This window comes from Malus domestica, chromosome 08, assembly GCF_042453785.1.
Source record: "Malus domestica chromosome 08, GDT2T_hap1".
Lineage (NCBI taxonomy): Eukaryota > Viridiplantae > Streptophyta > Magnoliopsida > Rosales > Rosaceae > Malus > Malus domestica.
The window spans coordinates 6,947,283-6,963,530 of NC_091668.1; the positions used below are offsets into that span (position 1 = coordinate 6,947,283).

The window sequence follows — 16,248 nt, forward strand, 5'->3', positions numbered from 1 at the left end:
TGATCTTTGAAATGTATCTCTATCATGCTTTTCATAGTTAGGGAACTTGAGAAGAATAATTTGGTTGCGTCACTGAGTCCAATTCAATGAACTCGGGAAAATCTAAGAGTTAATTAGTGTTGTTCACAGTTAATTTTGGGCATTGTCCTTCATAGTTTATAGAAAGAATAACTGGAAATCGATTTGTATGCATATAATTCATGTGTGGAGAAGAATCCTTTAGTTATCATTTCATCCATATTTCATTCGCAACTTAATTTACTTGCTGCCATTTACTTTTGTTTTAATTAAATTCGTCCAAAATTCCCCAGTCATTGTTTTGTTGTTAGTTTAACTTAATTTTCAGTTTTATAAGTTTAATTTGTATTGATTAGCATTCATTCTAATCGCCGGAATAGAACGATCCCTACTTACTCGTACTACGATTGCATAATATACATGATTTAATTTGTGTGTTATTTTCTACCACATCAAAACAACAATGGAATATAAACTATTCTCAAAATCATAATCCTAATCAACAAATTCAAGGACCATATAACTAATTAGCCTACTAATTAAGTCTAGAATAAGTAAACAAAGAGATTAAGAACGTACCAAACGTGACATTCATTGAAAAATCTCAACGGAAAGTAAGGAAATTGTAGAGATAGGATTTTACGGTAAATTCAAACAAAATTTTATTTTTCATTTCTTGAGTAAGAAGCACAAAGGCTAAATTGCATAGGGTAAAATGCATTTTCTTGAACAAATAGGATAAAAGAAAGAGGAATGGAGAGAGAATTCATTTATTATTTTTAGCATAAAAAGTATTATTTATTACTTATCATGTGCTAAATATAAATTAAATAATATATAATGAAATTAGGTGGGCTGGCTACATACATTAACATAAGCCATTAAAACATGAGTTTCCAAAAAACCTTCCCGAGCTACTTCCCACCTTAGCTTTGTGAGTAGCTATGCCAATTGCACCACCAGCTGCACCACCCTTTATTTTATTTTTACGTTGAAGCAATAATCTCCTTTATTTTATTTCACCTACGTACCAACCCATCGTATTATAAATACCCCTCATTTCTCACGTCTAAATCACCACACTCACAAAAAAAAGGTTTCCTTTGCTCACTAGAATACGAATATTTCCATCTTCAACCTCTAATCTTCTTCTTGGCAACAATGAAGCTCGTCTTTGCAACCTTCATGCTTGTTTGCCTTGTCCTCACCTCCTCTTTCTTCGAGGCATCAATGGCTGGTTCTCGTACGATCCTACTTTTTTTTCAACTAATTACTCCATTTATGTAATTAATTAACCATGTTTCTCTTGAGTTCGTAATATTGTTCTTACAATTTTCTTTTCTCTCTAATTTGTTTCTAAAACTCAAAATATATGACAAATGTGTATTCGGTCAATTAATTAGTCAGGATAATGCATTCGCTTTCTTACTGTCTAATTCAGGTATCCTTTTGTCGATTAGAGTAATGTAGAATATAGCTTTATCGAAACAAATTATACGATAATTTTTTTTATATGATGTTCTAATGAACCTATTTGTATGAATTTTGTTATGAATTTTGCAGCTTTTTGTGACTCCAAGTGTGGGGTGAGATGTTCAAAAGCTGGATTTAAGAACAGGTGCTTGAGGTTCTGTGGAATCTGTTGTGAGAAGTGTCAGTGCGTTCCATCGGGGACTTATGGGAACAAGGACGAGTGCCCTTGCTACAGGGACCTCAAAAACTCCAAGGGCGAGGACAAGTGCCCTTAATCGATTCCTTTGCCTTTGTGATGGTGTTGGTATGCATTTGTGCCTAGGACGTTCCCTACAAAATATAAACGAAAGTTGATATTATTGTGTAATTTTTATATTATTAGTCTAAGTCAATGCCAAATTCGAGTTGATGTTAAAGCAAATTATTGTTTTATTATTAGTATTATATTTATGCACTTGTAAAGAGTTAGTTATTTCATGTTATGCAAGTGAATAAAGTGGAGGTTCGTGTTAAGGTGTATTTCATTCTTTTCCAAAAATAATGATATTTTAAGTAATAAATTAGCAAGAGTGAAACAACTTCGCCATTGTAAACAAGCACTAATAACGTTCCTCACTATAATTTCTAAGATTAAGTCGGTTAAGGTCATTCACTCATGCATTCAAGCCCTGTGTTCGAGTTTCTCTTTCTATTAATATGGCTTTTTATATGTAACGGTGAACTCGTGTATAAAATTAATGAGAATCATAACACATATATATGTAAAGCCATGAATGGAGAACAACTTATATGAATGAGTTTACTGCCACAAGATGTTTCGACTCTATAATACAAAGTGTAAAGGAATTACATATGATATTTCATTATTGAATCAGAAGAACACAAACAATGACCGGTTAAACATTTAAAAGAAAATATTTTGTGGGAGAGATTGACAGATATGCAGGGCAAAGGCGTAACAATTTCACATGCATATATTGTACGTCTCATCTCTTCAGAGGCCATTTTCACCGTGTTTGTCATGCATGAGGTCCCCATCCCCAACTCTTATGAGACCCCGTAAACAGTCCGATTGGTACTCTGCCACGTCACATATATTTGCAAGATCCAGCTTGTTACTGACTTGTTCTCATCAAAACAATTTGGTCGGACCATCCAACTAGTTAGACTACTTGACTCAAAGTTCTCTGGTGTATCACACATTCAGTGAAATATTCCTAGTAATTTTCAGTAGGTGTAGCTTCAGTCCTACTATTATTCAGTGTTACGGGTGTTTACCCGTTAGTTTTGGTTTTCACAACCATTTCAATCCTTTCTATTTTCAATCTTAATCATCTATTTCCTTAGCAATTAATGTTACGTAGTATTGGAGAGATTTCCGTCTCCTTTATAACCAAGTGAAGCGAAATGGAACCTAATTTTTTATCAAAAGTAGTTTCCACACTCTCGATTTTGTTTTCTACACTCTTTTTCTATTTTCGAAAAAGAGGAATGCGAAAATGACTTGTAGTCTGCTCATTAGGTTCCAGTTGCTTTCCAGCTGCATGTAAAGATGCCCCACTGTGAACAGCCTTCAACTTACAGATTACTTAGGCATAAATAGCTAATCTGGTTGCCGTCTTCAGGAGAAAAACAGAAACTCCCCTTGCCCCCTCTAGGACAGTATCCAGCTGTGGCTGCCACTTTTAGACGTAAAACCAATGCCTGTGCTGGTAGGGTTTTCCCTTCCAAGGACAAAATTATGTCTCTCACAGTAATTTCAGCCAAAAGTAAGTCTTTGGTAGAACAAAATGATCCGTGAAGTTGATGCAACTCATATGATTTGTGTCATGGACGTACCATTTATCGTTTACGGCATATGACTTATAACCATTTTGTTTTTATTTTTTCTACGACCATAGAGAGAATAAATGGAGGAAAATAACGGATAAAGAAGATTGGTGAAAGGAAAGACGGAGAAATGAAGGAGAATGAAAGAAATAGAAACTTGAAACTGATGGCAAATTTTTATTTTTCATTTATGTACGTACAATTTTTTCACATCTCATCCACCTATCTTTCCTTCATACTTAAAGGGTGCATTGTATATAGAGTTTGATGAACTTTGCTAAATTCTCAAATTCATTCAATATATATTGTTAAAGAGTAAAAAAATTTGTATTGAATAAAGACTTTTGTGACTTCTAAAAAGTCTATGAAAATCTTGTGTTTTTGTGAGTCAACAAAAATCCACGTTTATTCAAAATTTAAATTATTTTAAACGATTATCAAAAGTCATGGATTTTGAGTAGTTTTATGGGTTATAGCAAATTCTAACTCTACCTCTAAGATTTAATGGATTTCATTTTGCTCTATTTTCTGAGAATATACTCCTTAACCCAACATAATGAAATGACTAATTATTAACACCCATCACCACGTCGTCACCACCATCTTACCATAACCATATCCTATATCCCCACACCCACTAGTATGCCATCATTGGCATGAGCATCATCATCATCCCTACTATGACCACCACCTACACCATCATCAACAAGATTGCCACCTTTACCACCACCATCACCACTCCATCACCACCACCCCCATCCCTACTCATCCACCATGCGAACATCACTCCACCGCCACAATCAGCACCCCTACTATTATTGCTGCCACAAAAAAAGCACCAACTTTACTACCACCATCTCAAATAATGAAAACTGAAAAATAATAATACTTATTAATAAGGGATTTTTAACGAAACACCTCCAGTACTGTTCATTTTTAATGAAAATGACATTTTAACTCTAAAAAGTCACTCATGGTACTATTCACTTACGACACTTTTTTGTCATTTTGATTAAAATTCAAAGTTTTCAATCTTTTTTTATTAATTTTCCTTACTAATAAATTATTATTAAAAAATTCATTACAGTACATATTTTTTAGAGTAAACTGTCATTTAACCCCCTGAACTATCACGTGAGTTTCAATTTCCCCCCTGAACTATTTTTTCAGCCAATTGACCCCCTAAACTATGTTAAAGTGGCCAATTAACCCCCTACCGTTAAGTATCTTTAATTCCATCCAATTTTCTGTTAGAAAGTGTCATGTGCTTGGCACATGACCACCTTTTTACATTTTATGTCTAAATCTTTACAAAGAAAACATATAAAACAAATATTAAAAAAAAAAAACATACAAACCCTAAACTTAATCATTCAAAATAATAGAAAAGGTAAGGCTTTTTATATTAACACCCCATAAAATGTTGAATGCACCCCATATTAAAATTTAATATTAAATGACTTATTTATGTAATGACAATTTTGACCTTATTAGGTTTAAAAAAAATTATAAATACACCCCAAATCACTTTTAGCGTATTATTTATCTTCTCAACTATCAAAACCCTCTCATCCTACATTGTTGAACAAAACTCTAACCAATGAAATTACAAACATGTTGATTGAGAAAAATTGTTTTTGACGAATGAAACACGAAATCGATGTTTTTGAAGCTTCACATGAGGTAAGACTTCACATTTTTCATTGTTTTAGTGATTTCGATGACATCGATAATTATTTAATCTTGCGTTTGCTGCATTATTTAAACTTATATATTCATATTCATATTCATCTTTTAGGGTTCATATTGAAAAATAATGCAGCAAACGCAAGATTAAATAATTATCGATATCATCGAAATCATTAAAACAATGAAAAATGTGAAGTCTTATCTCATGTGAAGCTTCAGAAACATCGATTTCGTGTTTCATTCGTCAAAAACAATTTTTCTCAATCAACATATTTGTAGTTTCATTGGTTAGGATTTTGTTCAACAATGGAGGATGAGAGGGTTTTGATAGTTAAGAAGATAAATAATACGCTAAAAGTGATTTAGGGTGTAATTATAATTTTTTTTTTTTAAAACCTAATAAGGTCAAAATTGTCATTGCATAGTGGAGTAAATAAGTCATTTAATATTAAATTTTAATATGGGATGCATTCAACATTTTGTGGGGTGTTAATATAAAAAGCCTTACCTTTTCTATTATTTTAAATGATTAAGTTTAGGGTTTGTAAGTTTTTTTTTTTTAATATTTGTTATATATGTTTTCTTTGTAAAGATTTAGACATAAAATGTAAAAAGGTGGTCATGTGCCAAGCACATGACACTTTCTAACAGAAAATTGGATGGAGTTAAAGATACTTAACGGTAGGGGGTTAATTGGCCACTTTAACACAGTTTAGGGGGTCAATTGGCTAAAAAAATAGTTTATGGGGGAAATTGAAACTCACGTGATAGTTCAGGGGGTTAAATGACAGTTTACTCTATTTTTTATAATATTCCACAGAAGTCTACCATTTAACTCATTTCTTATCTAAAAAAGTATATCAACTAAAGTCAATGAAATTTTACAAAGTTTACAATAGTCCGTAAAAATCAACCAAATTATTAAATGTCTCGTCACTTTAAAAATTCTACAAAAGTACGTATAAATTTTAATACACTAAACCCTTTAATCTTCTCATTTGTTCTACGTATTTCCCATGAAGTAGTTTTCGAATACCCTTCCTCCCTCAGCGCATCTTTATTTATTTTTTAAATTCAGAATAAAAAAATAAATCAGAATCAACAGACAAAAATAAACAAGATGCGCAGGTAAATCCGATTTACCGTCGATCCGAAAGCCGAAAGGCGAAAGGACAAGTCATATACAAGTTAGCTGAAACTTTGAGGAGTATTTTTACATGTACGTACAAGTAAAAGAGACAGCAGGAGTAAAATGAAATATTAATTGAAGTTTTCTATCACCTATTCGTCTTTCCATTTTCCTATGCCGAAATTATATTGCACAGAGGGATTGCAGATTTCATCTCCTCCAAATGTTCGGCGCCAATGCCCCTATGTCGGTGTGTATGTATTGCTTTCGGAGCTGTCCATAATCGGAATCTCCACAGTGAGTCGAAAAGCTCTGACTACACTGGCACGAAAGTTACTATCTACGCGGTTGAAGCTCTTGCTCAGGAACAATGGAACTGGCACCAAGTGGCTCATACGAAACGATGTCTTGCAATTTGTATTTCCTAACCAGCCATGTCCCTAATGCTAATAATCCAACAGCTGAGGTAACTATAGCTCCAACTACCACCGCCAAAGAGTGTTGCTCCCACCACGACCTACAATTCTCCAACAGTCCAATTTTAACAACGAAAAAATCATTCGAGTATAACTTTGTAGCAAAATTCGAAAGCTAATCTGGTTAAAGAAACATGAAGGAAACAGAAAATCAAGCAGCAAAGACAACGTCCATGAGGTTACCATTATGAATACTTGAATGATGAAATCAACAAAATCAAATTTCCAAAACCATATACTTCATTCCAGTGAAAAGAATGCAAGACATGAGAAGCAATTTTAGAGAGCGAGAAAAGAAAAGGATGGAGAAAAACAGGGTGAAGTAGCATACCACTTCTTCCGAGGCTCAGCCTTCACCTTGACCAACTGATAAGTTCCAAATTTCTGAGGAAGCTGCATATGATGTTCCTTTAAGCGCATAATTATGCCCTGCAATTTTGAGTAAGCATTGAGTCAACACTCTAGTCAGCAAATGGCTCCAGTTGTAAGTACATGTTATCCAGCAACCCAAGCAACAGATGACCTATTACCATTGCCTTCGCAGCAGAAAAGCAAGTTGCAGGTTCAGCAGGGAAGATTGTCCATCTAACAACGAAACCATTTCCCATATTGGTGTAGTTCACTAAGCGAACCTGAGAAGAGTTAGTGTTGTGGTTAGTAAATTAACTGAAGATATAGAAGCAAAGTAATATTAAGATATATCAGCAGACAGTAATAATAAGGTATACTGGCTCACAATAAAGATCACCAAAGGGTCGCAATCGGTTGGGTTAGAGTATGTTACCAAGAACAATGAGTCCAAGCTCAAGTATTTTTAATTGACAACATGACAGAGATGAAACTCAAAGAATTAAGAAATCCACAGAATTATGAAAGACCTTTATTTAAAATTTTATGACACCTTGGGGGAGGGTGGAGTAATTTCATCTTTGATTATTCACAGGTAGATGTTAAATTCTTGAATCATACTTGAGCATTGGTAGAGGATGATGCTACATGGTTAGGGTGGCCCAGACCCAACCCATGCCTATCACGCAAGACCCAATAAAAACAAAACAAAAAACTACGCTCTCAAGTCCAAGATAAAATAGCTAAACTTCGCTAAACTATACCTGGGAAATATCAACTTCCAGCTCATGAGCAATAGAATCTGCCAGTTCTGTGAAGTTGGGTTTCATAGTGTTATTGATGCTCAGCATCATATCGAAACTTATTAGCCCTATTTGAAGTTCACCTGTTATCAAACATTTGAGATGTCAACCAAAACAATACGAAAACTTGCAGTGGAAAAGCAAGTTGCAAATGCATTACAAGAGAAACTATAAACGAAAAAAAGTTGTCAAATTGGATTGGAAATGAGTCAACCTAACATTAAAATGTCAAGAGTAAGAAATTATACATCCAGCACTAACAACCTCAGATACATTGTTATTGTATTCAGAATCAACGTCCAATATGGTTCGATAATGACATTCTTGAATTTGAGAGCATCATAAAGGTCATTAGAACATTTGACTGAAAAACTAAATCTACCTGGAAGAAATGTTTCAGGCAATCCACCTGGGGCAATGCTAGGAGAAATTTCTACACTCGTATTCCGGCCATCAGAAGCTAAAGGTGCTGGAGGCGGGGCATTATTATAATTCAATCTCTTCCATAGTTCAGAACAATTAGTTTTCCAAAAGCCAATCTTATCGTTTTTCCGGTCATAAGTCACAAGGGTATTACGCGTAATGATTCCTGTACAATTCAACAAACTTTTAGTAAGCTATCCCCACTTACAGTTGTGCAAATGCTGGGATCTGTTTGGGACATAAAAGGGGAGGGCATATGTTATTTCCAATGTGTAAGCAATACGTGGTTGTACAAAAGGATTTGCAAAACAATACAAAACCATCCAAATAGAGTGATTTTACAACCACTAACCTCCTAAAAGAGTAGTATCATCACCATTTTCAAAAATCCCCAGGCAATATGCACCACCAACCTTTGTATGCTGAGGAACAAGCAAAACAGAGAGAAACAATGCATCAACATGTGCGTGTGTATAGTGAGATATGAGCAATAAGAATCATACACAAAATGTTAGTGCAACACAACCAGGGTTATAGCGGAGAGAGAGAATGCAACGTAGAAATGAGGCTATACAAAATTTTCACACTATTCTTAACTTGTGAACCCAAGTATGGGAATTATTTAAATAATAGAATATTTGATTTTTGCTATGTGATGAATGACAAAGAGAGTTCTTAACAAAATTATCGATTATAAATAAGAACTTCGAATTATGAAAGCCAAATATACAGCCTCAGACCCATCTTGAATCATATTTGTGACATTAATGATTTAAAAATAACATGCTCAAGAACAGTAAATAATCAAGTTACCGGGAACACGTAATTCTCTGGAGACAGCAATAACTTCTGCCCATTGCCAAATACCATATCAACCTGTGGAAAAACTTTTGATAGTTGGGTGACATCCCTAAAGCACAATTCCATGTTAAACTCTCAGATAAAGAATTAAGTCAATTAGTAAATCAAGACATGCATGCAAACCTCACACAATGCAAGTTTTCTACAGGAATTACCTTCCAGCTCCTGAAAAACAAATATCTTGATAATTTGGGTCAGGACCATGGATTTGTTTGAGGGACTCAATTTGCCTCTTAATCTGCACATTTCCCAACCAAAAAAAATTTACCATTACTTGATGGTTCAAAGAGGGATGGACTGCAAATAGAAATACCTCCCTTATATCATTTCCTCAGGTAAATAGTTCAATTGTTTTTCTCTTAAGTAAACAATAAAGCACCTTTTCCATTTACCTTTCTAAAGAAAAGAAAAGAAAAACCCTTGACCTTTTCTTATAGGTATCAGGATCAGCTAGATTTTAGAAGTATTAAAACAGAGTAGGAAACTCAAAAGATGAAGACTTACAGCATCCTTAAACGCATGAAAAGCATCCTTTGGAAGGTACGCATAAGTAGTTCCACTATCCAATACAGTTCCATGCTTGCCATCAAAGATCTTGGGATTTAACTTCAAAGGTTTGCCAGCCACATGTATTTCCTTCAGGTCAATGTTGTAATATGGACTGTTTCAATCCCAGAACTAAAGTATATGTGTGAGATGCACAAAATACATTCTTCATGAAAATAGGTTTGAAATTATTGGTATTATAAAAGTCTGTACCTGCGAAAGCGATCTGAATGGGCAAATACCATATCAGGGGGAGATTTCATCCCGCCAAGAACCATGGCACCCCCTCCTACACCCATCCCTCCGTAGCATAATGAGAATGAGTCACTAATAACACCCTTGTCAACAAGTTGATCCATCACACTGAGTTGACCACGACCCAAACCGATAATGCCATCAGCACGTTGACGGTAAAGATCACCAGTTTCAATATTTTCACAACCAAAAACAGCACGCTGGGGCACAAGAACACTCTCGTTACCAAAAGAAAAGACGTCCTCACCAAGTACCCCACTGCTAGAGCTCATCTCAGCATACCGCCGCTCATAAGTGCATTGAGCTTCTTTCTTGTCACAGTTACAATTGATATTGCACTTCACAGGTTGATATGTACTAGATAAATCGGGCCGGAACCTGGGGTCCTGCAAAACAAAACCCCATGTAGCTCGATACATATGAGTTAATTCAAATAATTTATACAGAATGACTGAAAAGAATTAGGAAAACAGGAATTTTTTTGGCTCCAAACAAAGAAATAACTAAGAACCCATTTGGTAAAGTTCGATTTTTATTTCATGGAAAACCAAAGACAGTTCTCCGTTATTTCCTTGTTTTTAGCAAATGGAATAGAAAATAAAACATTACTAAACAACAACTAACCTAGTGAAATGTGATGCACATTGTTTTAGTCCCTGCCTTATTATTTTTAAGAAGCATGCTAAACGGAATAGGATTCTCTCCCCTCCTAATCCCCTCCCCTTCCCTTCCCTTCCCTTCCCTACCCTCCCGTCCTCTTTCACTTTCATTTTTGTCTTTCTCTATTAAAAAGTCAACACAAGATGTTGACATGGCTTAAACGTGACTATTCAAATAGGAGGGGAGGGAAGGAGAAGGGAAGCGAGGAGAGAATCCTACTCCATACTAAACTTTATATAGAATTTCAATCAAGAACACTGGACAACAATTATCGAGCTTTTTCCGCTCATCAATTAAAGTCAATCCTAGATGCGATTCGAGCATTTCTTCGATGCAATTAACAATTTAACATGATTAGGAAGGTATCCAAAACTAGAGAAATGGGAAAGTACATAAGTAAATAAGTAACTGTATGTTAAACAGGTAAAACCTAATTGCACAGTAACTAATAACTACAATTAACTTAAGCACGGAAATGAAGCCGAACCTGATGAAAACCACACTGCTTACAGTCAAAGCAAGGCACATAAGTCACCGTACTTCCCGTATCCACAATCAGCGCGAATTGCTGCGGGGGCGTCCCAATCCACAGACGCGTCGTGTAGTACCTGTTTCCAATTCCAAGTTCCCGAACCTTCCGATCAGCATATAATTCGATATATCAAAAGCTACAAAACTAGGGAAATTTGGGAGGAAAGTCAAACCCGTTGGCGAGGAGATCGTCATAGAGCCTCATGTGGGCGTTGGGCACCGATCTCTGGAGCCGCCGGCCGTCGAAGGGTCGCCGGTGGAGCCAATTGGATTTGGGAGACGAGAAATGGAGAGGGAGGATCATCGGACGGCGGTGATCGTCGGAGAGTGAAGCATCCGCGCCGCAGAGGTTCAGCAGCAGGAAGTAGATGAGAAGGAGCGAGGTCCGCCGAGCCATGGCTGCTGCCTACTACAACGGAGACGCAGAGGACTTTAGTCCTCCGTCGTCGCACGGGTCAAACGCGCTGCTTCCCAAATGAAATTTCTTTGGACCTGAATTTTTCTTTTTATTTTTATTTTTTCAGAAGGTTTATATAGTCCGTGATTGGGCCGTTCCACGTCAACCTAAGTCAACGAATAAAAACTTTGGATGGGAATGTTTGGTACGAATGCCAGAAATCTTCTCAATTATGTTTAGACAATAATTTTATTTGTTTCTCTAGAAATTTTTTTCTTAATAGAATGGAAAAATAATATTTTTTGGTCCTTCTTCGTACTGGTTGTCATGTGTTAATAAATTTAACATTTCTTAACTTTGTGGTCATAAACTTAACATGTGTCAATAAATGATATAGGTGACACAAAATAGGTGCAGAAGATTTAATCTCACGCTCATGTCAGTTGTTTTCAATTGATTAACTCAATCCAATGCTCAAAAACAAAGAAAAATTGCATAAGAAGCTAAAAAAAGGTGTAAAAATCATTTTAAGGACATAAACAAAAAATTAAATAGTTATCAAACGATTTCTAAAAAAAAATCTGCAAGGCCTTATAAGAAGTTGTTTCACTCTTCTTATTGCCAAACACCAACTTTTCTCACAATCTCGATCTCCATAGTTTAGAATATCGCTGGTTCTAAAAATGCATTTGTGAAACACAAATCTAAAAGGAAGGACTAAAGTGAACAATAAGGAAAAAAAATTACTGAACTATATTCCGTCCGGAATTGTGAATAAAAGTTTCCCTATGCAAATACGAATAGCATCTCAATTGTTTTAACTTTTACATAAATAAAAGAAAAGAAAATTACAGCAGAGTTAATCAGAACAATTCCAACGTAGCTATTGCCTTCCTAGTTGACATAACAGAGTACAACAATCAACTGTGGGAGAGATCACAATACACAAAAACCTATTCCCCCAAAACAATGGGAGGATCACACAACTCTACAGTTTCGTAACGGACATTAATCATCCCTCTGTGATCTCCTTTGGACAGGATTTCGATATTACAAGACTAAAGTTAACTCCTAGCCGGCTGCTGATATCCACACGCATATTTTCCGTTCTTCCAATACCTACAAAGGTGACTTTGCAACGTAGGCAGAAGAAACTCTACAAGATAGCGAAACAACAGGACAGTGAGATCAATCCATCTGCATCTATATTTGGGACTGAAAAATGAGAACAACACAACAGACGCCTAGAGATGCAATTTCTTACTTGCATTTCTATATATGTCGCAGGCACCTGTCAAGCCGAGCAAGTACTTTTCTTCCATAAGAATTGCCACGCAGAAAGTCGGAGTATAAATTAACCAGATTTAGTAGAGCTTGATGGTAGATACCCTGTTCTTGTGCAATAAATGAGATTTAAAAACCACACAGTTGAAACTTAATCAAAATCATCTAGGCTTAAAGGACAGATGAGCATATCAAAAGATAATTTCACAGCTACAGAGATCATAAGTTGATAGTTAAGAAACGTAGAGTGCTAGGATATCGTATCAATTTAAATTTTCACAAAACATTTTTATTTACAAAACGCTTATACTTTTTGAGGCTTTTGGCTTTACATGGTGAGCATATATGCACCCAAAGTTTAGAGATGGGACCTTAAGATAATTACGTTTTCAAGTAAAATGAAGTAATGAACAATACGGGCAAAGTAAAAACATCGAAGCACTTAGATGATCTAACCTTAGAAACCTCGAGTGCTGTCTGGATGACAAAGTTCCCATACTGGTGAACAAGAAGCATTGACACATTTGGGTTGGTGACCAACTCAAATATAATCTGTGAAGATTGTTCTTCGCTTGACTCGGACAAGCATTTCTCCACAACGCAGCTACCAAACTTATTCAATGATATAGAAATATAACTGCCTTGAAGTTGTCTCAAAAGATTTTGTGTGATTTGCGGGATCCTCAAACCTAGTAAATGTTGCACCACGTAGTTTCTAGGGCATTGGGAAAATAACAGAAAACATTAAGTAAAGATTTAGAGCGTTATGTTTAAAAAGTTTGGATGAAATCTCATAGGAACAAACCCGTAGCGATCTACTGCAAGTACTGTTGCTTGCGCTATGATAGCAGCAACCAGGCGTTCTCTATTTTCACCACTAGAGTGTTCAATGCACTTTTGTAGCACACAACAGCCACTTTTGTCCTTCCCAATTGTGGAACAATTAATAGCCACCACAAGCAGAAGACCCTGCCAAAGAAAATGTCAATGTTCTGTACTTAAGGAGAGTGGATTCAAGGACTAGTTACAAAGAGCTTCTAAAACGATGCTTTAAGTAACATGGAAAGATTGGCGCTTCTTGATCACCGGATCTTGTATCTGCAAGTGACATGATTTCTTTATTATGCATGTCCCTTTCTAAAATACCAACGTTGGATGTGAAAATATGATGTGGAACACAAGGTGAAAACCGTTGATATGAGAAGTAACTATGAAAATAAAGATTATCTATTGAAACTAATGATCTACATAACCTTCAATTACAAGATTCCGTCATGTAAATCATGGATACAAAATTCATGTGCTTTGCCGGACATATTTAGAAATAAAAAGCCTAAAATTTTGGTTGTTCAATTAGGGTGGAAGTGAGGGTCCAATCTAGTCCCTTCTGCAGTTAAAATTTAATTCCAAATGGATGTATCACACTCTTTGTTTGAACAAATCACGACCCATGATAGCCTATTAGAAATAACATTAGGTGCATGGATGATAGTTTCCTGCTTTCAAAAGCTAATAGGCTAAAGTTCCAGCCACAAGCTGTGGATCGGCTTAAAATCATAAAACTTTATTGATCAAGAGTAAGTACTTATCGTGGATTCTTGCAACACGTAACGATCACAAAAAAGACGAGCAGAACCAGCCAAAATTCAAATCCAAATCCAACTGCAACATGTAAGACTAACATAACAAGATACAACAGTAATTGCAAATCGCGTAGACTGTAGAGTAACAGGACGGAAACATTACCCTGTTGTCTTCCTCAGAAAAATTCTCTAAGCACTGTTCGATCACATGTTGGCCATTGTTGTTCTTACTCAACACAGCGGCAGCAGGGCTCAGAGCTCCCATAATCAACGACACTTGCTCTTGGTTAGTAACGTACTGCAACAATTTCTGTACACTACGAGTTCTGTCACAAGAAAGATAGGAATAATTACCAAAGTTATATGGTTAGCAATCTTAGAAGTTAGAACAATTACCCACATATATACAAACAACAAATGCAACGGGCTTGTAACTTAAGTGGTTAAGAGCATTTAGGCAGACCATACCCGCGAGTGTCGAGGGCAATACAAACCAGTGACGTATGACTCTCCAATATCAACTTCGAAAGCATACGGGTCCTCTGCTCTTCGGTGCAGACCTCCACAAGCTTCTGAACGACATAGTTCCCGTAAGGGTCGAGCATCAAAACGACCACATTTTCCATAACCTCCAAGAATATTAAATCAATCACATCCCTGTTCGGTGCATCCTCCATTGTTTTCTGCAAAAATCGACAGCCGTGCTGCTGCTTGGCCAAAGCAGCGATATTTCCGCGCAAATCAGCCAACGACAGGCGATCCAGAGGTTCTTGAAACCCAGCAATGTCAGAATGCACCCAGCAATCTTGATTGGGAACAAAGCCATTCGAGCCGTTTCCCACCCAGCAATTTTCAAGACCAAAATTCCCTAAATCCCCACCCCCGCCGTTCTGTGAGTTCAGACGACTCTGCAACGACTCGCCGCTGCAAAAAGGCATCGAATTTCCGCCTCTAAATCCGTGATCGCTTGATGGGTAGTTCAGCGCCGGCCCATTACTGTAATTGCCGCAGTCAATGCCGGAAATCCGCGGCTGCTGGCGGCTGAAAGCTGACACATTTAGGCGAGAAAAGGCAGCCTCCAGGGTTTGATCAGAATGGGATTCTCCCCCAATGTGGTTCTGCGACGATGAGCTTCCGGGCACACATTCCGGCAACAAAAATTCCGGAGCCCAAAGCGACGCCGTTTCCGGGAAACCGCGAAAACCCTCCATCCCCTGCCTCAACAGCTATGAAATTTCCGGCAATGGAGTTTTGAGAGTGAGAGAAAGCTTCGAACTTTCCGAGATTTTTGAGAGAAGAGGGTTCTGAAATTGCGATGAGAGGGAGAGGGAGAGGGAGATATTTAATTAGGGGGAAATCTGGGGGAATTGAAAATATGGGAAAAAGCTTGACCAGTGAGAGACTGAAATGGGGAGTGAGAGAGTTTCAACGGGGGTCTGAGTTTGCATGCAATTTATGGAAAGTTTTCATGCGAGATAGCGTGAAGAGAAAGAGAATAAGGTGGCCATGTCCCTCTCTGTACGCGGCGTATGTCTGTCACCTCAAACAATGGGCCCCAAAAGAAAATATTAACAAATATTGGGTCTCATTGACCAATAGGATCGTTGCATCTTTATGCTAATAGGGTTTTGTATTTTGTTACAAATGATTAAGAATAATGTGGTTAAAATTTGTTTTTGATGAGAATCGATCTATTACTTATAAGTGAAGAAGAATATCATTAGACCGCTGTATTACGTGGTCCCAAAAGATAAATTTTAAACATAAAATTTAAATCTGATAGCCTATGTAGCATTGTGACATGTTTTAAAGTTTTACTCTCAAACTCAATATGTCAAACTAAACTATTATTTTATTACATTATATTATGACAAATCCATTCTTTGTACTATCCATAGGATCAACTATACCAAGTCACACATTCATATTCTGCCATATTCTG

At 36.5% G+C, this 16,248-nt stretch overlaps 2 protein-coding genes and 1 non-coding gene across 3 annotated transcripts; 1 reads left to right on the forward strand and 2 right to left on the reverse strand.

Annotated features, from left to right (window-relative positions):
- Positions 1 to 883: 883 nt before the first annotated feature.
- Positions 884 to 2,010, forward strand: LOC103441069 (uncharacterized). The gene is made up of 2 exons (XR_011583591.1): positions 884 to 1,261; positions 1,582 to 2,010. It is a non-coding gene; the product is annotated as an uncharacterized protein (transcript).
- Positions 2,011 to 6,122: 4,112 nt separating this feature from the next.
- On the reverse strand, positions 6,123 to 11,553 carry LOC103410711 (aspartic proteinase 36-like). The gene is made up of 12 exons (XM_008349386.4): positions 11,216 to 11,553; positions 10,999 to 11,119; positions 9,810 to 10,237; positions 9,555 to 9,711; positions 9,206 to 9,288; positions 9,003 to 9,099; positions 8,542 to 8,611; positions 8,149 to 8,355; positions 7,728 to 7,849; positions 7,146 to 7,247; positions 6,947 to 7,044; positions 6,123 to 6,656 (listed from the first exon to the last, which is right to left on the reverse strand). The coding sequence occupies exons 1-12, from the start codon at positions 11,437 to 11,439 to the stop codon at positions 6,476 to 6,478; spliced, it is 1,890 nt and encodes a 629-aa protein (XP_008347608.3). The 5' UTR covers positions 11,440 to 11,553; the 3' UTR covers positions 6,123 to 6,475.
- A 654-nt stretch (positions 11,554 to 12,207) lies between these two features.
- On the reverse strand, positions 12,208 to 15,733 carry LOC103441072 (pumilio homolog 12-like). Its single transcript, XM_029106850.2, has 6 exons — positions 14,775 to 15,733; positions 14,470 to 14,632; positions 13,529 to 13,692; positions 13,180 to 13,438; positions 12,704 to 12,828; positions 12,208 to 12,595 (listed from the first exon to the last, which is right to left on the reverse strand). The coding sequence occupies exons 1-5, from the start codon at positions 15,515 to 15,517 to the stop codon at positions 12,712 to 12,714; spliced, it is 1,446 nt and encodes a 481-aa protein (XP_028962683.2). The 5' UTR covers positions 15,518 to 15,733; the 3' UTR covers positions 12,208 to 12,595; positions 12,704 to 12,711.
- Positions 15,734 to 16,248: the final 515 nt, after the last annotated feature.